The sequence below is a fragment of the Gigantopelta aegis genome, chromosome 13, assembly GCF_016097555.1.
Source record: "Gigantopelta aegis isolate Gae_Host chromosome 13, Gae_host_genome, whole genome shotgun sequence".
Classification (NCBI taxonomy): Eukaryota; Metazoa; Mollusca; class Gastropoda; order Neomphalida; family Peltospiridae; genus Gigantopelta; species Gigantopelta aegis.
In genome coordinates, this window is record NC_054711.1 from 15,746,994 (window position 1) to 15,772,881 (window position 25,888).

The 25,888-nt window shown below is 36.7% G+C and overlaps 1 protein-coding gene across 2 annotated transcripts in view; it reads left to right on the forward strand.

The window, feature by feature from the left end:
• The window catches only part of LOC121387726 (serine/threonine-protein kinase ULK4-like), a 60,072-nt gene extending 34,555 nt beyond the window's left edge, over positions 1–25,517 (forward strand). Inside the window, exons 22-32 of one of the 2 annotated variants that reach the window (XM_041518920.1) lie at positions 208–316; positions 2,105–2,116; positions 5,582–5,728; positions 10,229–10,367; positions 13,141–13,282; positions 13,744–13,849; positions 15,177–15,454; positions 16,747–16,854; positions 20,706–20,780; positions 23,136–23,224; positions 23,649–25,517. In XM_041518920.1, coding sequence (XP_041374854.1) covers positions 208–316; positions 2,105–2,116; positions 5,582–5,728; positions 10,229–10,367; positions 13,141–13,282; positions 13,744–13,849; positions 15,177–15,454; positions 16,747–16,854; positions 20,706–20,780; positions 23,136–23,224; positions 23,649–23,718 — 1,275 coding nt within the window. In that variant the 3' untranslated portion in view covers positions 23,719–25,517. The remainder of the gene's footprint in view (positions 1–207; positions 317–2,104; positions 2,117–5,581; positions 5,729–10,228; positions 10,368–13,140; positions 13,283–13,743; positions 13,850–15,176; positions 15,455–16,746; positions 16,855–20,705; positions 20,781–23,135; positions 23,225–23,648) is intronic. The other variant, XM_041518921.1, reaches the window with a different exon arrangement.
• Positions 25,518–25,888: the final 371 nt, after the last annotated feature.

The following is a 25,888-nucleotide window of genomic DNA, read 5'->3' on the forward strand; positions in this document are numbered from 1 at the left end:
TTGTGCAGTTGATAATAATAATGTCTTACTGAAGTAGAAACTTTAGACATGATTTAAGTAATGATGCCATTTTTTTAATTATTACCAGTGATATAATAATATAATTATAGTGTTTATTAACAATGCAAAGTTTTTGTTTTTTAAGTGGTGATATTATATAATTATAATGTTTTCTTTTCATGTTTGGTAATGATCATTGTATTTCAGGTATTCCGTGGTCGTACAGTAACGGAAGAGTTTGTGATGAATCTGGGTCGACTTCTCGTGCATGTGAACAGCATTGAATCGGGACAGACCAACATCGAATCAGCTTCAGGTATTATTTAGATTTTATTCCATCTTTTTCACTTTTCTTTTTATGGTTAATCTGGGGTTTGCATTATCTTATTTTTAAAGTTTGGCAAGCTAAGCATTGCACATCTGTTTTTGTGTGCTATTAAATTTGTAGACATGTAAACATTTCTTAAAATTTGATACTTGTACCACATTATAATTTGCGCAGTGTTTGTTTCACTTCACTTGTTGTTATATTGGGGGGTTTTGTGTATGTTTTTTTAAATTATTTCCAAAATTAGGCCAGCCCAGAACACACACACACACACACACACACACACACACACACACACACACCCCCCCCTATAATTTAAAATGATTTTATCTATTTGCAGCCCTCGAAGTAAGTTGTGAATGATAGGTCAAGTTTCGTAACGCAATCAAAATAACAAGGTCTGCTTTAGGCAGGTTTCACTGTATTTCTTATGGCACTAAAGAATTCTTAATGACACAATTTTATTTGCATTATCATCTCGTGAGATTTTATTCTTGTGGGATTTAAATGGGCCTTATTTAACATCCAAATGTACTCAGATTTCAGTGTTAAATATCCTTTAGTATAATCCATTTGTCTGACATTTAGTATGATTCATTCTGATTGGCAACCTATTCCATGTAAACTACAGCTTATTTCGAGGGTTTATTTGGCATAATAATACACTATAAAAGGCATTTATAAATTGGTTTAATAATATGACATAATTGAATCCCTTGGGATTGATCCCTGTTGGTAGGCCCATTGTGCTATTTCTAGTTCCAGCCAGTGTACCACAACTGGTATATCAAAGGCTGTGGTATGTGCTATCCTGTCTGTGGGAAAGTGGGTATAAAAGATCATTTACTGGTAATGGAAAAATATGGCAGGATTCCTTTGAACATGTGTCAGAATTACCAAATGTTTGACATCCAATAACTGATGATTAATAAATCAGTGTACTCTAGTGGTGTCGTTAAACAAAACAAACCTACTCTGGATTGGAACCAGTGCCCTACAGCTGTAAAGGTCATGGTATGTGGTGCCATGTCTGGGAAAATACATTTAAAAGATCCCTATTAATCACTATTAAAAAGATCACTATTAAAGAAAAATTAAAATGTAGCAGATTTTCTCAGAAGACTATTGTTTAAGAATTGCCAAATGTTTGACCTTCAATAGCAGATGATTAATAAATCAAATGTGCTCTGGTGGTGGTGTTAAACAGAACAAAACAACTGTATGAATTGGTGGTTGGTACAACAGGGACGTGAACCCAGAACCAACCAGCCTTAAGGTTGATTGCCAAACCTTTGTAGTTTGGAGACTGAGTTCAGCCTTAACACAGCCTTCTTCAGTTGTATCATGATTTCTTAATTACCACATGGATCGCATGGTTTGGATTCACAAAAGACAGTGTGCGATTTTGGTTTAAAAATAAGGACTCCCTGTTTGCAAATCTTTAGAGCCCGCCACCAACCCAGCGAGCCCTGCAGTGCGTGTCCAGTAGAACAGAAGATATGTTTTGCATGAAACCATGGAAAAGATCATTATTCAAGACTGTGGTTTCCCAGGATTTTAAAATATATGTTGACTGTGTCATTTCGAAGAATTAAATTGAATGTAATTTGTACAAATAATTTTTAAGAGCCATGCAGGCTCGTATGCTAACCAACTGGAGAGTCCTGTATGATTTTTGCGAGCCTTGGGCTCCCAGACTCCTCAAAATCGCACACTGAAAGACATTAATTAATAAATTGTTAATGAATGATTTTGATCTTTTGCATGTGACAACAGACAAAATGAAAGGTATTTCTAATCCTTTCCGATCATTGTTTTGTCTTTCCCTGTGCTTGTTTAATAACCCCTAGTGTCTCATCTCTTCCAGCTGTATTGATATAAACTGACATTCTGTAATTTTACAATCTTCGTGCTGTTGACTAAATCCTTAAATATTTTACTCTTTTTTTTTTCTTTTTTTTTATTGTTCCATGTCTTGCATGCAAAATTTCACAAATGCTTTTGTCCTTTCTTATTTTCTTACCAGTAAAAATTGCAATATAGATATTTTAGATATTTTCATATTGTAGTCTTTTCTTATGTTTTTTATTTTACATACAATATCTTGTAATTGTCAAAAATTACTTGTACTAAAACAAAAAGTTATTTCCTAGAGACATTGATGGCATAACATGTCATTTAATTGTATATAGTTACTGACTGCAAGAAACAGAATTTCCTAAAAAAAATCAATGTTGTGTAGTTTTAAATAATTACTATTAGTAAGAAATATCATTTCCTAAAACAAATCAATATCATAAAATGCCATGCAATTGTGAATAATTAATGGTAGAAAAAATAATTTCCTGGAAAAATAAAGGGCATAAAATGTCACATTAATTGTAAATAAACACTAGTAGTAAGAAATATCATTTCCTAGAAACATTTACAGGATAAAATGTCATATAATTGTAAATAATTACTGGTAGTAAAAAATATTGTTTTCAAGAAAAATTGATGGCATAAAATTTCATATGCTTGTAAGTATTTACAGGTAGTATAAAATGCCATTTCCTAGAAAAATCTATGTAATGCAACATGCTTTATTCTGTGTCGAGCTGGCATCCTTAAATTGTTTAAAATTGTGTTCTTATCTTACAGCCTGATGCTTTTTGCCCTAACATAACATTAACCTTAATTAGTGAAGACAGGTGTTCAATTGTAATGCAGTCTGTGCCGATTTGAAAATTAAACTTTATGCATTTAGTATAGTCTATAGATTAGTGATGTTTCAGTGATCCAGGCCATAGGATTTCGAATTTTGTGGGAAACATTTTGTGGGTTCCGTGCCTTGTGATCATGGGAACCCACTGGAAACTGTATTTATATTCTATTGAATAGTCAGACTCGATATAATAATCATAGGAAACGAAATTTCGGTTCCATGATTTTACCGACATGCTACCGGAAATTATTGTTTCCGTGAAATCCGACGGTCTGTGATCGATTATAATGGAAAATTTATTAATTTAGCTCCATAATTGATTGTGTGTGAAAATATTGACTGTAATTATTCCTCCATTTAGATACTGGAATCAGTGGCTTTTTCTCATGATGGTGGGCGGTATCTAGCTCAGTTGGTAGAGCGCTCGCCTGATTTTCATGGGTCTGTCTTCGTCAGACAAATTATCAGTTCCACTTCCTCCACACTCACCTAAAACATTTTAGTAGAGTGGCCACTTGATTGCATAGCACACGACTGGTATATCATAGGCCATGGTATGTGTCATCCTGTCTGAGGGATGGTGCATATAAAAGATCCCTTGCTGCTAATCGAAAAGAGTAGCTCATAGAAGTGGCGACAGCGGGTTTCCTCTCTCAATATCTGTGTGGTCCTTAACCATATGTCCAATGCCATATAACCGTAAATAAAATACGTCGTTAAATAAACCATTTCCTTCCTTCATCAGGAAAGGCAGATGATCAGTCCCACTTCCCTCCACACTCGCCTAAAACATTTGAGTAGAGTGGCCAATTGATTGCCTAGTACACAACTGGTATATCAAAGGCTGTGTTATGTGCCATCCTGTGTGGAATGGTACGTATAACATCCCTTGAGCACTACTAATGAAAAAATATAGCGGGTTTCTTCTTTTAAGACTAACCAAATGTTTGACATCCAATAGCTGATGAATAATAAATAAATGTGCTCTAGTGGTGTCGTTAAACAAAACAAACATTTTGATTGCCTAGCAATACAAATTTTAATACATTTTATTTGAATATTCATGTGCTTGCCGCCTAACACCATTTCAGGAGAGTGATTTTCAGCTCACCTTGATTTTGCACAGCAGTGTTCATAGTGAAGACTGTGGGTTGTAGGATCAAACCCCCTCAGTGGACCTATTCTCTTATTCTTGTTTTCTTTTTTTCTCTCATTCCAACCAGTTACCCATGACTGGTGTGTAAAAGGCTGTGGTATGTGCTATACTGCTGCATGATGGACAGTGTACATGTATATAAACGTTCACTTGTTGCTAATGTTGCTAACCACCCTCCGCCTGTTACCGACCCCAGTTGGGCTGCTGGTGCTCCCTTGCACCTGTCAGTACAGGTGGTCCCCCTCTCCTCCCCACCCCACCCTTTCCTGTCCTGGACAGAAGAGCCGGCTGAGGCTGGCACCTGTGCCCAGGACAGGCATGCGCAACAACAGCTTGTTCTGAATGTGCACGTTAAACACTCTGACCTGACCTGACCTAATGGAAAAATATAGAGGGTTTCTTCTCTAAGGTAAAATATGTTAGAATTATCAAATGTTTGATGTGTAGCAGCCAATGGTTAATAAATCAGTGTGTTCTAGTGGTGTCATTAAACAAAACAAACTTTAAACGTTTCATTTAGACATAACGACCAATGCTTTCTTCATGGACTGTGAAGATATTGTTCAGATGGATTTTATTGGTTACATAGAAACTAAAAATGTTTGGTGTATTCTGTTGCAGTGTAATAGTGAAAATTTACAATGAAATATTAAGAAATGCTTGTTTGCAACACTGTTTAATTTACATATTTTGTAATATATCTGTGATGTAATTTATTATATTGTCATCAAGATACCGTACATATAGGTAAAATAATTTTTACACTAGTTGAGAAATTTATATGAAATTTCATGTAAAGTTTTCGATAGTTAATAGTTACTCATAACTGTATACATAAAACATGCATGTCCTACATTAAATTCTTTTTATTAGATGACTTTATTATTATTTAATAACATTTTAGGCAAAATAAGACAGATTATTTGTGTGCATTACTGGATTGATCAACTGTCCATCAATCTGTATAATAATTACATATATATATGTGTGTGTGTGTTATACACTGGAACATCTCTAAACCGGACACCCTCGGGACCAAGTAAAATGTCCGGTTTTAAGACGTATCTGGTTTACAGAGGTTAAGTTCTGTACTGATTTTTTAAAAAGGACTGTGAAATGTCCGGTTTGAGGGAATGTCCGGTTAACAGAGGGTCTGGTTTTGAGAGGTTTCACAGTACAATAATGACAGCATGACTTGTGGGCAATACTGTACAATCATTTTATATAATTTTGTTGTTACCCTCAACCCCTAAAAAGATATTTGCTACAGAATGTCATACATGTACAACATTAATAGCACCATTTATTGTAAAATTATAACATACTGCACTGCAAAATGTGTTCCGAATACTATCATGATAATTGTAAATAAAGTACTGTCATTTGATTTCAGCTTCTATTGGAGTTGGAGAGTTTGTAACCACAGTGATGTCCATATTGGAGGGCATATCCCAGCATCCCACACTGTTAATAGAACACCATCAGAACATCATAGAAACGATCCTGCCTACTCTAGCAGCTCTTATGAACTGTCAGAATGGTAATATTAATAGAATCTATCACCGTTGTGAGGTATAGATATTGTCAGAATGGTAATATTAATAGAATCTATCACCGTTGTGAGGTATAGATACTGTCAGAATGGTAATATTAATAGAATCTATCACCGTTGTGAGGTATAGATACTGTCAGAATGGTAATATTAATAGAATCTATCACCGTTGTGAGGTATAGATACGGCAATTCCAACGAGGAACAAAATGTTTTTTTTGTGAGGGCCGAGGTTTACCATTTTGTCCCGTTGGTTGGAATTGCCTTATCTATACCTCACAACGGTGATTGATTTTTTTTCTTGCCCATTTAATTATAGTAACAGAACATTAATTTTGTAAGCTACGGTTTGTTTATTGTAGAACGATTCATAAACATTTCACCTACAAACTCCTTTGAACATACGTTGAAGAATATTGTTCACATTATGCAAAGACATAAAAATGTACCGTAATTTCCTGCGTATTGCCCGCTACAGTAGATAGTCCACAGCGATCTATATTTATGTTCTAGGATAATAAAATGATGAGATAGCCCGCTCCGGCAGATAATCCGCAGACTATCTGCATGTAATTGTTGAAGTGATCACGTGGTCTGCCTGTTCACTTGTACCGGTAAGCTGATATTGCTTTTGTCACTAAGACTGAGTTGTTTTTATAGTAATTTCCTCCTTGCTTCTGTCACTAAGACTGAGTTGTTTTCATTGTAATTTCCTCCTAGCTACTTTAACTAGACTGAGTAGTTCTCATAAAAGCTTCATTCTGTATGTTTAGATCAGTTTGTCAGTCATTATTGAATCATGGATTCGCCAAGTAGCAAAAAACGTAAAAGGAAAAGTTACACGGCAGAGTTTAAACTTAAAGTTGTGTTATATGCGGACAAACATGGTAATAGAGAAGCAGGCCGTGTGTTCGATGTTGATGAAAAGTCTGTTCGTCAGTGAAGAAAAATGAAAGAACAATTATCAGTAGAACCTAGAACATTTTCGACACTTGAAGTTGATTTAGTTAATTGGATTAAAGCTCAACGTGAAAACGGAAGGTGAGTGTCGACAGTGTTGATTAGGTTAAAAGCGCAAACCATGGCTAAAGAAATGAAACTGTACCTTTAAAGGTGGGCCAACCTGGTGTTACCGATTCATGAAAAGGAATGATTTATCAGTCAGAAGTCGTACGATTGTAGGCCAATCTCTCCCTGCCAAATGTTGAGAAAAAAGTTAGCGATTTCCATGATTTTCTTGCACGATCAAAAAAAATGAACAATTTGAAAGCAAATTTAATTGGTAATATGGATGAAGTGCCCATGTATTTTGACGCCCCCCCCCCCCCCCCCCCCCCCTAACAGAACAGTTGACTGTGTTGGTTCCAAAACCGTGACTATTTAACGACTGGCAATGAAAAAACCCATTGTACTCGCTTGTATGGCTAATGGTGAAAAACTACGCCCAATGGTGATATTTAAGCGGATTACAGTTCCAAAAGTAACTTTTCCCCCTGGTGTTGTACGTTGCAACAAAAAGAGTTGGATGAATGAAGAAGAAATGTCTGTTTGGACACAAGGTGTTTGGAAAAAGCGTAATTTTTTAGTCCGGCAAAGTGCCTTCTAGTTATGGATAGCATGTCAGCTCATAAACTTGAAAGTGTCAAAAGTGAACTGAAAACGCTGAATACTCATATAGCGATAATTCCAGGTGGATTAACAAAAAAATTTCAGCCACTAGATTTGACGGTGAACCATGTATTCAAGGTTAAAGTACGAGAGCAATGGGAAGCTTGGATGTCTGAAGGACTGCACACGTACACAAAAACGGGATGCATGCGCAGAGCTTCTTATGTCGAAGTTGTGAATTGGGTGCTGAAGGCATGGGAGTCTGTTGATAGAAAGATAATTATTAAAGCATTCCATAAAGCTGGAGTATTAGAAGCATCAGAACCTTGTGATAGTGACAGCAGTGATGACGATATCCCCCTGTCCACCATAGCAGGTCGCTTAGAAGAAACTCAGTTGCAGCTTTTCGATAGTGAATCGGAAGACTCCGAATTCGACGGATGGGACTGAACTGTCACTGTGTTTTATGTTTAACACCGTTAATTGTGTTTAAAATAAATTTTTGCATACCGGTACTATTATTTACTTTTATGATTTTGTTTTATCAGCCCGCATGTTTATTAACAAAATAAAACGAATAATGATCACATAGTCCACACCGCCAGATAGTCCACAGGAGGCATTTTTTGATGTTTTAAATCACATAGCCCGCAGGCAATACGCAGGAAATTACGGTAACAACTTACCAATAAATATAAGGTTGAAAATATTAATTTGTTTAAATATTTTAAAAACAATGATACAACGTTAAATGACAAACAGAATTCTGAAAAACATGAGTTATGATGTCAGTCGTCGTAAAATATGCGTTATGACATCATGGTGTATGTAGAAATCGTCTAGCCCTCGGGTCAGACAGATTTATCTAGGCCTAGGGTCAGACAGATTTATCTAGGCCTAGGGTCAGACAGATTTATCTAGCCCTCGGGTCAGACAGATTTATCTAGGCCTAGGGTCAGACAGATTTATCTAGGCCTAGGGTCAGACAGATTTATCTAGGCCTAGGGTCAGACAGATTTATCTAGCATCGTGCAAATGCTGGATAACCCTGTCCAGTGAGCAAGAATACTACTTATGATGTTTTGTCATTTTATTCGCTCACTTGTTTTTATTGGTTGGTCAGTCATGTTTGAAAACTAACTTGCTAATTATTTAGTAAAAATTAGTAATTTTAACAAGTATGTAATTTTGTGTTTTTCATAATTGTAATTTTACTGACAGTGTGCAGTTTACATCGACTTGAATAGTTATTTCATGGCTTCTAGATTATGGTAGCCACACTCCCTTCGCGAGTGATATTCAGTGTTGGGCTAGTAAATAACTACTATTACCATGCCCAACGGCTAGTGAAAAATGAAAAAAAAACTTGTCAAATACTGCATTTAAGTATATTTAGTAAATTTGAATATCCTGTCCACACCACCACCGCCCAATCTTAATGTTTTAAATCTCTATCTTCCTCTTTAGGTAACATATCCAATTATTACTATGAGTAAAATTGTATTAAGTAAAGTAGGGCTAGTGAAGTTTTAATCGTGGCTAGTAAATAAAAAACACACCATCACTTACATGTATCCCATGGCTAGTGGATTTTGTAAAAATTGTAGAAGCCCGGGTTATTTGATTTGTTATAAATATACCACACTCGCATACTTACATCAGGATTAGGAAACAAGTACCTACATGCATGAGCCTTAAACGTGACGGCTCAAAACCAACCGCACTATTTGTATCTTTCTTCATCAAAATCCAATTATTAGTCCGCTACCTGTTCAATCAATTATGGATTTCATCTGCATCTTTCTGTCTGTTGGGGCAGGACTTTGCCCAGTGGTATGGTAAAGTGCTCTCTTGATGTACGGTCGGTTTGAGATCGATCCCTGTCGGTGGGCCCATTGGGCTATTCCTCATTCCAGCCAGTGCACCACGACTGGTATATCAAAGGCCGTGGTATGTATGTGCTATCCTGTCTGTGGGATATTGCATATAAAAGAACGCTTGCTACTAATGAAAAATGTAGCGGGTTTCCTTTCTGACCAAATGTTTGACATCCAATAGCTGATGATTAATAAATCATTGTGCTCTAGTGGTGTCGAAAAACAAAACAAACTTCTTTCTGTCTATCTGTCTGTCCTTCTGTCTCACATATAGTTTTCCAGACAACTTTTTTTGCAGTGACTCAAGATATTGTGCTGAAATTTTGTGTTTAGCTTTCTCAAATAGAGTGGTTAGTCGAAAAGCTGCCGTTCTGACCATTTTTAGCTGGTCAACATCACCACGGGCCATGAGAGCTTTATACCTTATGATCACGTTTGGTCTAGCTAGTTTTGATTCGATCCTGCTGAATTTGTAGCATGCAGACCAAATATCCGGCAGGAATTTCAGTCAATTTCGACCCCTGTAGAGTTACAGATCAAGTTTGACTTGGGATTGGCCCCTTTTTGACAGAGTTATGGCCCTTGATCTTAGGAGATAAAGATTGAACCATTTTTGACAGTTATGGTCGTTGATCTTAGGAGATATGAAGATTGGCCCATTTTTGACAGTTATGTTCGTTGATCTTAGGAGATATGAAGATTGGCCCATTTTTGACAGAGTTATGGCCCTTGATCTTTGGAGATATGAAGATTGGCCCATTTTTGACAGTTATGGCCCTTGATCTTTGGAGATATGAAGATTGGCCCATTTTTGACAGAGTTATGGCCCTTGAAGTTAGGAGGACCAAAACTTTATTGGTCCTGGTAAAGGATATGTACTGCTTTAGCAATACTCACAGAATGCTTGTTAAATTAAAAAAAACGCCAACAACTATTAATTATAAAATTTTCCTGAATTTGTTTGACTGTTTTGTTTTATTAACATATATTGTGGTTTATTGCAGTGGACATGAAAGCGTCGTCTCTGCGTCTGTTCTCTCAGATCGCATCCGTGTATCTGTCAGGTGACCAGTACGGGGCGTCGGACTCAACCGTGAGCATCGCACAGCTTCACAAGATCATCGCGGAACATCTCCTACCACTGTGAGATTCTTCATTAGTTTATCAGTATGACTACAGGGAACATTTTGTTTTAAAAATCTTGATTAGCAATATTTAAGGTTTTTATTATTGGCCCAGAAATGTCGATAGTGTCAGGGATGGGGCTCTGATTCACTATCTTACAGATAATGTTGAACATAAAAAACATTAAATATATATATATAATACATAAAGAGTATTGTTAAGAGTAAATTTGTTCAGATTGATTGTACTTTTTTTCCATGGAAAGAGGGAGGGAGAGATAGAAGTGAGAGAGAGCGAGAGAGAGAGAGCGAGAGCGAGAGCGAGAGAGAGACACAGATATATATATATATGAAGTAAAACAGGACAGCAAGACAGTTTTAACATTAAAAAAGCATACACGCACATACACACACATACACCAGCATGCAACATAACTTGATAACAATTGTATATAGTTTATTAATGTTCTGTGATACTGTGGAAAGTTGATGTTTGATTAAATTACTATATATTACATCTGTTGCTGGAGACAAGAGGATTTAAATAATAATAATACTGACTAGCAATATTTCTAGTCAATTGAAAACTCTTTAGCAACTACTGTTTAATATTTTAAACTGGTGTAGCGATCTCTGAAACTTGCGTAGTGAATCATGGTGCAATACTGAACAAAATATTGCCTGGACTATTATCAGCATTATATCCTCTTGGAGCAGGACATAGCCACATGGTAGGGCACTCACCTAATGTGCAGTTGGTCTGGGATTGATCACCGTCAGTGGGCCCATTGGGTTATTTCTCATTCCAGCCAGTGCACAACTGGTATATCAAAGGCTGTGGTATGTACTATCCTGTTTGTGGGATAGTGCATATAAACGATACCTTGCAACTAATATGACTATGTCTGAGAGAGAGAGAACCTTTTTAACATGACCCTATACCACTAAGGTTTCGGGTATGTCCATCCCGGTCCCGACCTCTGGATAACCAGTGGTCTGGTCCGGGACAGAATACTATGTCTGAATTACCAAATGTTTGACATCCAACAGCCAATGATTAACAACCCCTGCAATTAAGAAAATATCCACGGCAAAAAACCCTGACATTTGAAGAAAAAAAAAAACTGAATATAGTCGAAGGCAAAAAAGTGCCGTGGAGAATTAAAAACTCCGCAGCAATCTTCACGGCATTGCAGATTGCCATGGGCAGTAAATCAGTGTACTCTAGTGGTGTTGTTAAACAAAACCCCCCAACTTTTTAACTTTCTTCATCTTTGTCTTATTATTTGTATTATTCATTATCATCACCAGTCGTCATTATTTTCATCAACATCATATTCACAAACAACATTGTCATCATTGCAGTCTTTATGATCATCTTCCTCAAGTCAGAAGATTACAAATTGTATGGAATATCTTTTTAAAGGGACATACCCTAGTTTCAGCACATGAAAATGCACACAAAGTTGAATTAATCTACAAACCTGTAAAATATTTGGATAAAGTTACAATTGGGTAAAACATGAGTCTGTGACTTTGAAATGGTGAAATACCCTCTAAAAATAAGACGAACACTCGACTCCATAACTGTTACTTCTCAGACGCATGTGCGTTTTTTAAAATATGATAAATGCATTTTGTTATATTAAAAACACCAGGATGACCAAAAACACTTCTAATGTTCGGAAATGGATAATCTAAACCATAAAATCTAAGTAAAGTATGATTTTTGTTATAAAAAATGGCTATAATAATTTTAAAAAATATGCCTTAGTGTTTAAAAACTAGGGTGTGTCCCTTTAATTCCATGACCATGAAAATCTGTTTGTCCATAATCATGATAAAGGTGGATTATGTTACATATGATAATGGGTAATGGACTTTAGGTTCCATGATAATGGGTAATGGACTTTAGGTTCCATGATTTGCCAAGGCGGGATGTAGCCCAGTGCAGTCGGTCTGGGATCGATCCCTGTCGGTGGGCCCATTGGGCTATTTCTTGTCACAGCCAATGTACCACGACTGGTATATCAAAGGCTGTGGTATGTGCTATCCTGTCTGTGGGATGGTGCATATAAAAAATCCCTAGCTATTAATGGAAAAATGTAGCAGGTTTCCTCTCGAAGACTATGGCAAGATTGTCAAATGTTTGACATCCAATAGCTGATAATGAATCAGCGTGCTGTAATGATAATTGTTTCACGTCCCAGCCAGTGCCCCCATGACTGGTATATCAAAGGCTGTGGTATGTGCTCTCCTGTCTGTGCCAAAGTGTATTTAACCATGCGGCTGGCTAATGAAAATGTAGCCGGTTTCCTACATGTATGTGTCACAACAACCCAATGTTTGACATCCAGCAGCCGATGATTAAAGGGACATACCCTAGTTTTTAAACACTAAGGCATAGTTTTTACTATTAGAGCCGTTTTTGATAACTGAAATCATACTTTACTTAGATTTTCTTGTTTATATTATACATTTCTGTACATTTGAAGTGTTTTTCTTAATCCTGGTGTTTTTAATATCACAAAATGCATGTCTCATATTTTTTAAAATGCATGTGCGTCTGAGAAGTAACAGTTATGGAGTCAAGTTATAGTCTATTTTTAGAGGGTATTTCACCATTTCAAAGTCACAGACTCATGTTTCACTCAATTGTAACTTTATCCAAATATGTTACAAGTTTGTAGATTAACTAAACATAGTGTGTATTTTCATGGGCTGAAACTAGGGTCTGTCTCTTTAATGAATCGGTGGTTTTGATAAACCAATTTTTTTTTTAATTTGTTCAGGTATGAACAGATTCTTCTTGACCAGGACCCACTGCCGAGTTACGGGCTGAAACTTCTTCTGGCCATACTGGAACAGAACCCGGCCTTCATCGCACAGTTTGAACGACAGGGGCTCGTTCAAGTTGTCTTCCAAGTTCTGCTCGTTAGTAAAGTGATACTTTTATTTTTCAATGAATTTCTTATGAATACATTGACTACCCCTTAAAAATTCCTTTCACAATCATCACCACCCTAAATAAGCCTTAAAAAATATGTCTGTCTTCCCTCCCCCTCACCACCAATTCCACCTAATTTTTAAACTTTAAAAAAATATGTCTTCCTCATCAAACGCCACCCCAAAATGAAACATAACTTCAAATACCACAAGCATCCCTTTAAAAATACCACAGCTATGAACAACCATTTGTCTAGATCTAAAATAAAATGTTTCAGATTTCTGTTCTTGTTCTTTGAAACGTAGGTCACATTAACCCCCAACATTTCAACATGCATAACATTTTCAGAATTTCCCCCTTCCTAAAAGAAGAAAGAATTGACATTAACAAATAATGGTTGTACATTGTTATACAACAAACAATATATAATATTTTTTTAATTCTTCAGGATCATCAGAACAACCCCACAAGTGGTGCCATGCAGTGCATTGTGGGTATTTTGAACTGTCTGGTCAGTCACAGAGAGACAAACATGCAAGAACTGTATGATCAGGGTAAGCTCATTCTTATTCAACTTACTGTGCTAGCACAACAACTATGCTATACAACCTGAGTCTGCAGTCCTCCATTGTGGACGTACTTTTAACAAGCTCTGCCAATGTTTCGGTAACCTCCCACCTGCCCCTAGGAGGTCTTCCCTGGATTTGGTCATTACGGACTTTGAATCGAGGACTATGGTTTGCCTATGTGCGGATATGAATATACATCCGGCAAGGGAAGACAATTCTGCAGTGGAGAAGATGACTCAGGTTGTATAGCTTAGTTGTTGTGCTAGTACTAGGTAAGTATGAATAATAATGAAAATTAGAAAGAAAAATTCTAACTTAACTAGATTTGGCCCATTTAAAATTGGTGCCAACTTTTGTTATGTATTTACCAGATGCATTAATTAAAAATAAGTTTTGTAATATTTGAGCAATGCAATATCTTGATGCATTGTTTTTATGATTTAAAAGTGCTCGCTTGATGCGCGGTCAGTCTGGGTCAGTGTGCCCATTGGGCTGTTTCTCATTCCAGCCAGTGCACCACGACTGGTGTATCAAAAGCTATGGTATGTGCTATCCTATCTGTGGTATGGTGCATATAAAACAACCATGCTACTAATGGAAAAATGTAGTGAGTTTCCTCTCTAGGACTATATGTCAAAATTACCAAATATTTGACATCCAATAGCCGATGATTAATAAATCAGTGTGTTTTAGTGGTGTCGTTAAACAAAACAAAGTTTAAACTTTATAAAACATCCCTTACCACTAATGGAAAACTGCAGCGGGTTTTCTCTCTCAGAGTATATGTCAAAATGACCAAACGTTTGATATCCAGTAGCCGATGATTAACAAATCAATGTGTTCTAGTGTTGTTTTTAAACAAAACAAACTTTTAAATTTTATTTTTTCATGATTTACTTCAATTATAAATGTTTTCCATTCTTTTTGACAGGTCTAATTGACTACCTATTATTCTTATTCATGTATAATTATGTATAATTATTTTATGTATGAGTTCTCAAAGGTCTGATAGACTACCTATCAACACTATTCTTTGAAGAGTCAGCCCTGATGGCTAAACTACTAGGCCACCAAACTTAGTAAAATATTTATATATAATATATACAGTGAAACCTCTCAAAACCAGACCCTCTGTAAACTGGAATTCCCTCAAAACCAGATGTTTTACAGAGTCCCTTTTTAAAAACCAAAACAGAACTTAACTTCTCTAAACCAGACCCCTCTAAAAACTGGACATTTGTCTTGATTAGGGGGGCGTCCGGTTTAGAGGAGTTACACTGTAATTGTTTTATGTATTATTATTTTTTCCCAGGTCTGATTGACTACCTATCGACACTGTTCTTCGAGGTTTCGGCTGTGTGTCTGGAAGGCGAGGACAGTTGCCGTGACGTCAAGACAGCCAACACGATGCTACAGACGCTGCTGGATTGTCTACAGAGTCTCTTCAAGCAGGTGTCGGAGGTCGTACGCAAGGCTCTACAGGCGAAGAAGTCGGGAGTCGAGGGGAGCGGACATGACGCGGAGGTGGCTGAACAGCTGTTACTAGTCAACAAACCACTGACTGATCTCACCAGTCTCTTGACGCATCTGGTAAGTGGGTAGAAAGGAAAGAAATGTTTGTATGAATGTTTTAAACTATGATTTGGTGTTTTAATATAGTAATTGTTGTTTTTACATTTGGGAGGTGTAGGAACAACTTGGGATAGCAGTTTGTCGCATACTATTTCTAGGTCACTGTGACCTACTTTTCACGGTCTACTGCACATAACAGTATAAATCCTTCTCCAGACCATATCTTGCATCCAGATGCATACAGGACCATGAAACCTCAAATGCAGGAACAACTTGGGATGGTGGTGTGTCACATACAATTACTAGGTCTCTGTGATACAAATAAATCAAATAATTTGTCTATATTCTAAACATCATATGATTTTCCATCAAACTCCTGATGGGCGTATCATGTACCTCACCGGTACTCTTGTGTATTCATACATAACCTGATTACAGACCTATGGCATGTTACCAATAATCCCAAAAACTGGCTTAAACAGGCAATGAAATGGCTAAAATCTTACAATGAGTATTGAAGCATGTTTAAGCGGGTAAGCGATTGCGGTACCTCCAGGGCCGGATGTAGACCTTGGGAGGCCCGAGGCACTTCAGGTTCGGAAGCCATTCAACATAGAAATTAAATTACATGACAAATAAAAAAACTGAACTAATTTTATAACTATTACTTTTTTTTTTATAAAGGAAGTCCTTAGTCTGGGGGGCCTCTCTGGCAGGGAAGCCCGAGGCAATTGCCCCCTTTGCCCCCTTATAAATCCGGCACTGTGTACCTCGCTAGACAGGGTAGGGATTTTCAAATTTATCTTAATGCTACGAAATCGTAAATCTGTCGTAGGCTGTGACGACACAACAGCACACACCGTAGTGATATCTTATAGTTTATGATTGTTAGTCACATTTTGTAGCACTAAGACTGCTTTGAAAGTATGGACCCGGTTTTTTCATCTAACATTGTGATCTGGTAGAAGATAATGGTACCAGTCGGGGGCCTAATTCACAAAGCTCTCTTAGGCTCTGCTAGACAACAAAGTATCCTCTTTGTAAGTCTTTTAGCATTACACTGCGAGATCTGTCTTCTATAGAGATATGGGTCCTAATTCACAAAGCTCTCTTAGGCTCTGCTAGACAACAAAGTATCCTCTTTGTAAGTCTTTTTAGCATTGCACTGCGAGATCGCAAAGTTGTGAGAGTTTAGTGAGAGATTGATTGCACAGGCTCAGCATTCTGAACATGCCAAATGTCACCGTGTTTTCGGTCACATGATCCAAGTTTTCTTCATCTCTTTATTTTTTTTTTTTTTTGTCTTGTAGCTTTGTTACGAGGACACGGATATTCAAGACTTGTCGACAAAGTGCCTGTCTCTGATAGTACAGCTGTTTGGAGGGGAAAACCGAGACGCGTTATCAGAAGAAAACATGGTGTGTTAAGTATGCATGCTTGGTAACACACCTCGGGGATAGGGCTCATTTTAGGGGCCTCTTTGATACTTTTGGGGCCTCTTTGATACTTTTGGGGCCTCTTTGATACTTTTGGGGCCTCTTTGATACTTTTAGGGCAGGATGTAGCCCCGTGGTAAAGCTATCTCTTGATTCCCAGTCGGTCTAGGATCGATCCCCATCGGTGGGCCCTTTGGGTTATTTTCTCGTTCCAGCCAGTGCACCACGACTGGTATATCAGAGGCCGTGGTATGTACTATCCTGTCTGTGGGATGTTGTATATAAAAGGTCCCTTGCTACTAATAAAAAAAACACAATAATGTAGCAGGTTTCCTTTATAGGACTGTGTCATAATGACCTTATGTTTGACATCCAATAGCCACGAGTGGTGAGACGTAGCCCAGTGGTAAAGCTCTTGATTGATGCGTGGTTGGTTTAGGATCGATCCCCGTCAGTCGGCCCATTGGGCTATTTCTTGTCACAGCCAGTGCACCATGACTGGTATATCAAAGGCCGTGGTATGTGCTATCCTGTCTCTGGGATGGTGCATATAAAAGATCCCATGCTGCTAATCGAAAAGAGTAGCCCATGAAGTGGCGACAGCAGGTTCCGTCTCAATATCTGTGTGGTCCTCAACCATAACCATAAATCTGACGCCATATAATTGTAAATAAAATATGTTGAGTGCGTCGTTAAATAAAACATTTCTTCTTCCAATAGCCGATAATTAATAAATCAGTGTGCTCTAATAGAGTCGGTAAACAAAACAAACTTTAAACTTTGATATTTGTATCTGGCTGCAAATTGAACAGGAATCCATGCTTCCACTACTCCCAGACTTCAGGTCAGAAACATAAGGTTATAAAATGGAGTCGCAAAATATCTATATTACATCACTTTTACGATTGACAGAGAGCAAGAGACAATTAATTGCCATTCAAAATAAACAGTGCTTTCTCATAATCAGGTTCAAAAGCAGCCTTTTGCTTTCCAACTTTAAATATTATACATGCACAGAACTTCACATACGTGTACGTTGTTTTCCAACTTTAAATATTATACATGCACAGAACTTCACATACGTGTACGTTGTTTTCCAACTTTAAATATTATACATGCACAGAACTTCACATACGTGTACGTTGTTTTCCAACTTTAAATATTATACATGCACAGAACTTCTCATACGTGTACGTTGTTTTCCAACTTTAAATATTATACATGCACAGAACTTCACATACGTGTACGTTGTTTTCCAACTTTAAATATTATACATGCACAGAACTTCACATACGTGTACGTTGTTTTCCAACTTTAAATATTATACATGCACAGAACTTCACATACGTGTACGTTGTTTTCCAACTTTAAATATTATACATGCACAGAACTTCACATACGTGTACGTTGCTTTCCAACTTTAAATATTATACATGTACAGAACTTCACATACGTGTACGTTGCTTTCCAACTTTAAATATTATACATGCACAGAACTTCACATACGTGTACGTTGCTTTCCAACTTTAAATATTATACATGTACAGAACTTCACATACGTGTACGTTGCTTTCCAACTTTAAATATTATACATGCACAGAACTTCACATACGTGTACGTTGCTTTCCAACTTTAAATATTATACATGCACAGAACTTCACATACGTGTACGTTGTTTTCCAACTTTAAATATTATACATGCACAGAACTTCACATACGTGTACGTTGTTTTCCAACTTTAAATATTATACATGCACAGAACTTCACATACGTGTACGTTGCTTTCCAACTTTAAATATTATACATGTACAGAACTTCACATACGTGTACGTTGCTTTCCAACTTTAAATATTATACATGTACAGAACTTCACATACGTGTACGTTGCTTTCCAACTTTAAATATTATACATGCACAGAACTTCACATACGTGTACGTTGCTTTCCAACTTTAAATATTATACATGCACAGAACTTCACATACGTGTACGTTGTTTTCCAACTTTAAATATTATACATGCACAGAACTTCACATACGTGTACGTTGCTTTCCAACTTTAAATATTATACATGCACAGAACTTCACATACGTGTACGTTGCTTTCCAACTTTAAATATTATACATGTACAGAACTTCACATACGTGTACGTTGTTTTCCAACTTTAAATATTATACATGCACAGAACTTCACATACGTGTACGTTGCTTTCCAACTTTAAATATTATACATGCACAGAACTTCACATACGTGTACGTTGCTTTCCAACTTTAAATATTATACATGCACAGAACTTCACATACGTGTACGTTGCTTTCCAACTTTAAATATTATACATGTACAGAACTTCACATACGTGTACGTTGCTTTCCAACTTTAAATATTATACATGCACAGAACTTCACATACGTGTACGTTGCTTTCCAACTTTAAATATTATACATGTACAGAACTTCACATACGTGTACGTTGCTTTCCAACTTTAAATATTATACATGCACAGAACTTCACATACGTGTACGTTGCTTTCCAACTTTAAATATTATACATGTACAGAACTTCACATACGTGTACGTTGCTTTCCAACTTTAAATATTATACATGCACAGAACTTCACATACGTGTACGTTGTTTTCCAACTTTAAATATTATACATGTACAGAACTTCACATACGTGTACGTTGCTTTCCAACTTTAAATATTATACATGTACAGAACTTCACATACGTGTACGTTGCTTTCCAACTTTAAATATTATACATGCACAGAACTTCACATACGTGTACGTTGCTTTCCAACTTTAAATATTATACATGCACAGAACTTCACATACGTGTACGTTGCTTTCCAACTTTAAATATTATACATGCACAGAACTTCACATACGTGTACGTTGCTTTCCAACTTTAAATATTATACATGCACAGAACTTCACATACGTGTACGTTGCTTTCCAACTTTAAATATTATACATGTACAGAACTTCACATACGTGTACGTTGCTTTCCAACTTTAAATATTATACATGCACAGAACTTCACATACGTGTACGTTGCTTTCCAACTTTAAATATTATACATGCACAGAACTTCACATACGTGTACGTTGCTTTCCAACTTTAAATATTATACATGCACAGAACTTCACATACGTGTACGTTGCTTTCCAACTTTAAATATTATACATGCACAGAACTTCACATACGTGTACGTTGCTTTCCAACTTTAAATATTATACATGCACAGAACTTCACATACGTGTACGTTGCTTTCCAACTTTAAATATTATACATGTACAGAACTTCACATACGTGTACGTTGTTTTCCAACTTTAAATATTATACATGCACAGAACTTCACATACGTGTACGTTGCTTTCCAACTTTAAATATTATACATGCACAGAACTTCACATACGTGTACGTTGCTTTCCAACTTTAAATATTATACATGCACAGAACTTCACATACGTGTACGTTGCTTTCCAACTTTAAATATTATACATGCACAGAACTTCACATACGTGTACGTTGCTTTCCAACTTTAAATATTATACATGTACAGAACTTCACATACGTGTACGTTGCTTTCCAACTTTAAATATTATACATGTACAGAACTTCACATACGTGTACGTTGCTTTCCAACTTTAAATATTATACATGTACAGAACTTCACATACGTGTACGTTGTTTTCCAACTTTAAATATTATACATGTACAGAACTTCACATACGTGTACGTTGTTTTCGCTTCCTATTTATTGCACAAGTATAAATATCTGCATTTTATGATATCATGGTGTTTAAATATTGTTTCAATGTAACGCCTTTTCAGGAATACTACAGCAAAGCCTTGAAGAAATCAGAAGCTAAGAAACAAAAAGTTCTTCTTCGCATTATCAAAAGATTGGTAAGATGAAATTTCTCTTTTTTATACAGAAGATTAGTCACGGGTGTTTTTAATATGGAAAATATCAACCGAGTCTACGCTAATCGGTATTTGTCGAGGCCCTACCCAGGGTTCGCACAGGGCACCGAAAGTTTCGAATGTTCTTGAATTTGACTCGATGTTCTTGAATGTTCTTGAATCTGATTTTCACAAATTTTCATGCACGTAACTAACAATTTGTATGACGGGATAATATTTATTGGCATTTTGTCAAACAATTATTACTAATTTTTGTATGAAAAATTAGGCGAAATTGTGTCAAACAAAATAGCGGAGATCCGGCAATTGATGAATTAGTGGTAGTTTGATTCAGTAGATGGTATAGGCTAATGCTACAATGATTTCTATTGGTTCGTTCAAGAGCGAATGACCAATTAGGGCCGTGTTTGCTTTTTATTTTTGTGAATGCTGGGAAGTATGCTTTATGCTTGCACCTGACATGTTTGAATTTTGTTATTGTACATACACTCCTAAAATGTTCTTGAAAAAGTTCTATTCCCCCCCGCAAATGTTCTTGAATATTCTTGAATTTGATTTCACACTTTCTGTATGAACCCTGGCCCTACCGAAACAAATACCAATTAATTAGACGAGTAAACATGAGTAGCAAATTATATTTATCCTATAACACTTCTAAAATAACATTTTCTTTCAACATTTAGCAAATCACAGTAGTAAATCGGTAATATGACATCATCACGATTAGCACAAATTAGTCTGACATCACACATTTTAACTAAATCTTATGGAAACATTATGCTCAGGTATACAGGGACCGTGCTTATAAAACTTTTACAGTCCAGACTCAGTCTCTAATGACGTCACACACATACAATTTGTATGGCATTGTAATGACATTACTGTCTCAGACTCTATTAGTCTCAAGTCTAGACTTTAAAACTTTTATAAGCACCAGGTCAGGTCTTAATTGTTGGCTTGTAAACAAATGACCCATCAACAACTAAATTTGCACATGGATATCATGGGCAAGTTATAGGATAAATTATTTTATTACAAAAAGATGGCAGATATTTGTATTATGTATCGCAATTTAAAAAACAACCCAACCCCCCGCCCCCCCCCCCCCTCCAAAAACAGTTGTACTCATTCATTTACATACCATCCTTTTGCTAAAACTTGTACATTTCATTTATTGAATAAATATTGTTAATTTTTTTTTATTAAATATACTTACTTACTCACTCACTCATTAACCCACATGGTATGTGCTTTCCTGTCTGTGGGAATGTGCATATATAACATCCCTTACTGCATTAGCGGGTTTCCTCGGATGACTACGAGTCAAATATTACCAAATGCAGGGCTTCTAGATCATGGTAACCCCACTCCCGTAGCTAGTGATATTCAATGTTGGGCTAGTAAATAACTATTATTGCCATGCCCGATGGCTAGTGAATTGTTTTAAGGTCCAATATTGCAGTTAAGTCTATTTTGTAAATATGAATATCCTGCCCCTATCCCACCTCTTAATGTTAGTGGTTTTAAGCTCTACATCCCTCTTTAGGTGACATATCTGATTATTACTATTATTTGGTAAAACTGTATTAACTAAAGTAAAGCAGGGCTAGTGAATTTGTAATTGTGGCTAGTACATTTTTAAAAGCACTGATCCCATGGCTAGTGGATTTGATAAACTTTCTAGAAGCCCTACCAAATGTTTGACATCCAATAACCAATGATTAATTAATCAATGTAAAATGTAAAAATGTGTAGTAATTCATTTGCAGGCCAGTATAGCTGTCTCGCAGTAATGCTATTAAATGATTAAATGTTGTTATCCAGATTCGGCAATTTTCATTTAATTTGGGCAAAAGCCAGCCTGCCCCCCTACAAAAATGGGAGCCCGTACGCCTATGACTCCATAACAAATTCACCCACCCATCCCCTCACTCACCAGGGCTAGTTCTGGGCCAGCAGAAAAAAATGTTCCAAAATATAGCAAAATTGTACAAACCCAGATATTTTCTAACAAAATATCAATTATTTCATAAAATTATTTCGTTAATTGGCCAATTGTTTTTGCAATTCACAATTGGCGAATTTGGCAAGTGCCAGAGATAGCCCTGCTCACTCACTCACTCACTCACTCACTCACCAAACCAACCATTTGCACTGATTCTCTCGCTCGCTCGCTCACTCACTCACTCACTCACTCACTCACTCACTCACTCAACCAACCATTTGCACTGATTCTCTCGCTCGCTCACTCACTCACTCACTCACTCACCAAACCAACCATTTGCACTGATTCTCTCGCTCGCTCACTCACTCTATTGTTAATATTTTATCTTGCAGGTGAGTACTGAGAAACATCATGCCGACTCAATGAGGAACCATGGCGACATCCTGGCACAAACGATCAAGTCACTAGTCCACACGGCCAGGTATGTTAGCCAAAACCATCACAGGTTTTTCTCTCTCAATATCTGTGTGGTCCTTAACCGTATGTCCGATGCCACATAACCATAAATAAAATATGTTGAGTGCGTCATCAAATAAAACATTTCTTTCTTTTTTCTCAATTAGAAGACAACTCGTAGGTGTGTTAAAACATGGTGCCCAATTACTTGGCCTTTAGCAACCACACGTGGCATTTTTACATTCATTTCCGGTGGTACCGGATGCTACTAAACACAGGTCTCAGCCCACTGTTAAGTACTGATTACTTTAATGTCAATATATTAGTTTTTATTTCTTTAATTATCCTTGGCACATCCAAATATATTTTTGTTGGTAGTTACAAGTTATTTCATTTTATCCTGTGAACACAGAGTACTATAATTAATGTATTTTATCTCATGTTTCTAGTTCCCATGCTGATGTGGCTCTGTCTAGTGTCGCTGCAGAAATTCTGAAAGCTACAGGACATCTGACGTGAGAGAAGTAGAACAAGGAGAGTGATTCTGGGTCAAACACCTGGCACTGTGCTTATAAACTCAAGACTGAGACTGAGACTTTTAATGTCATGGCAACAGCATTCTAAAAATTGAACATTTGTGTAAACAAGTTGTGGATGACGCAAAAACATTTTTTAAAAACAATTATTTATTGTCCCAGAACACATCTGTAATGTCAGGATTGGGGCCCTGAATTCATTACATACAGAAACATAGTGGTACACAGTGCGCATGCACACACACACACACACACACACACACACACACACACAATCAAAAAATATATATATACATACAGATGTACTATTTTAACAAACACACAGGCACATTTAGTTTAAACCAAGTAAAACTAGTTGGTAGCAAAAACAAATATTACTTGCAACAGATTACGCAAAATGAAATGATTTACTTGTAAGTAAATACAGGATACTCCCCGAGTGTCTTGTGATATCATAATTTATCAGCACAAATTAATAAAAGTATGAAATCCGAGGCTTGCTGAGGATTTTTATACTTTTATCGAGTACTGGTAAATTATGATATCACAAGACACGAGGAGGTATTCTTTTTATCATCCATTATCATTCTTTTCATTTGCAACAATTGTAAACAATAGCAGTAATGTGGGTTGAATGTCACTATATTTGACAGCAGTAGACTCTTTAACTAGCAGAATGACAGTGGTGTGACGTCACTAATGATAGGTTTAGCGCTGAAACATACATAGTGACGTAACAAAAAGATGTGATATCTCCTAAGAGAATATTGCAAGAGATATAGCAAATTATAGTGCTAGCTATATCTTCTACAAAAGTCTTTTATGGATGATAAACTAGTTTATTTTGCCTTATAGATTAGTTCTGCTTTGTTGGAGAATGCAATGGTCAACCCGACAATTTGGTTGTTGGAAAAGCAGATACATCACCAATGGAGGTAGTATTCATATTAAAACACGTTAATGGCCAGATGTGTGCTACAGTATCATCAGAATTGCTTTCATGTATTTCATGTAAATCATTGAATGTACAACTTACGACTTAATACATATAACCAGTGCAGAATGCAAACCAATGGCATTTCCAGAAGGCTGAGAACTCAGGAACTTTTTGACTGGTATCATCGTCGTTTTATCACGTCATATTCATAAAACATTAGGTTAAAAAACCAATCTAGTTAGCGATGCAATCATGTCATCCTGAAGGTGCCTTGCATGTACTGGACTGTGCAGAGCCGGTTTAAGGATCCGCAGGGCCTGTAGCACAAATAACAGCAGGGCCCCCTACCAATGATATATATTTTGCAACCCCCTCAGGGAGAGGGGAAAAATGACCTGGAGAAAAAAAGAATTTCACATCACCGCAGTGCCCCCTGAAGTGTGGGGCCTATAGCACATGCTACTAGGATAAACCAGCTCTGGGATTGAACCAGAGATCCATATTACTAGGAAATAACTGAAATATGTAAATCTGTGTTAATAGGGCTTGATTGTAGGAAAGATACTGGAGGCTAGGTTCTACGAGTATGAAGTCTTGTAAGTTGATGTGTTAGCTAATATTGGGTTACGCAGAACTAGGCTTGTGTAACCAAACCTGTCATTCTCACTTCTTTCAGAGGCCTTGAACATCCAGGGCTAAAACATTAAGTTGCTGATGCAATTGTTTAAAGCGACATACCCTAGTTTTAAAAAAAACACGTTCGTCTGAGAAGTAATGGTTACCGAGACACGCTCTAGTTATTTTTTATGGTATTTCCCTGTTTAAACATCACAGACTTTAGCTTCTCTCTGTTATAACCATATCCAAATGTCGTCTATGAAGTAATGGTTAATGCGACACGCTCTAGTTATTTTGGATGGTATTTCCCTGTTTAAACATCACAGACTTTAGCTTCTCTCTGTTATAACCATATCCAAATGTCGTCTATGAAGTAATGGTTAATGAGACACGCTCTAGTTATTTTTGATGGTATTTCCCTGTTTAAATATCACAGACTTTAGCTTGTCTCTGTTATAACCATATCCAAATGTCGTCCAAGAAGTAATGTTTAACAAGACACACTCTAAGTTATTTTTGACAGTATTTCCCTGTTTATAGACTTCACAGACTTTAGCTTCTCTGTTGTAGCCTTATCCAAATCTTGAAATGTGTGTTG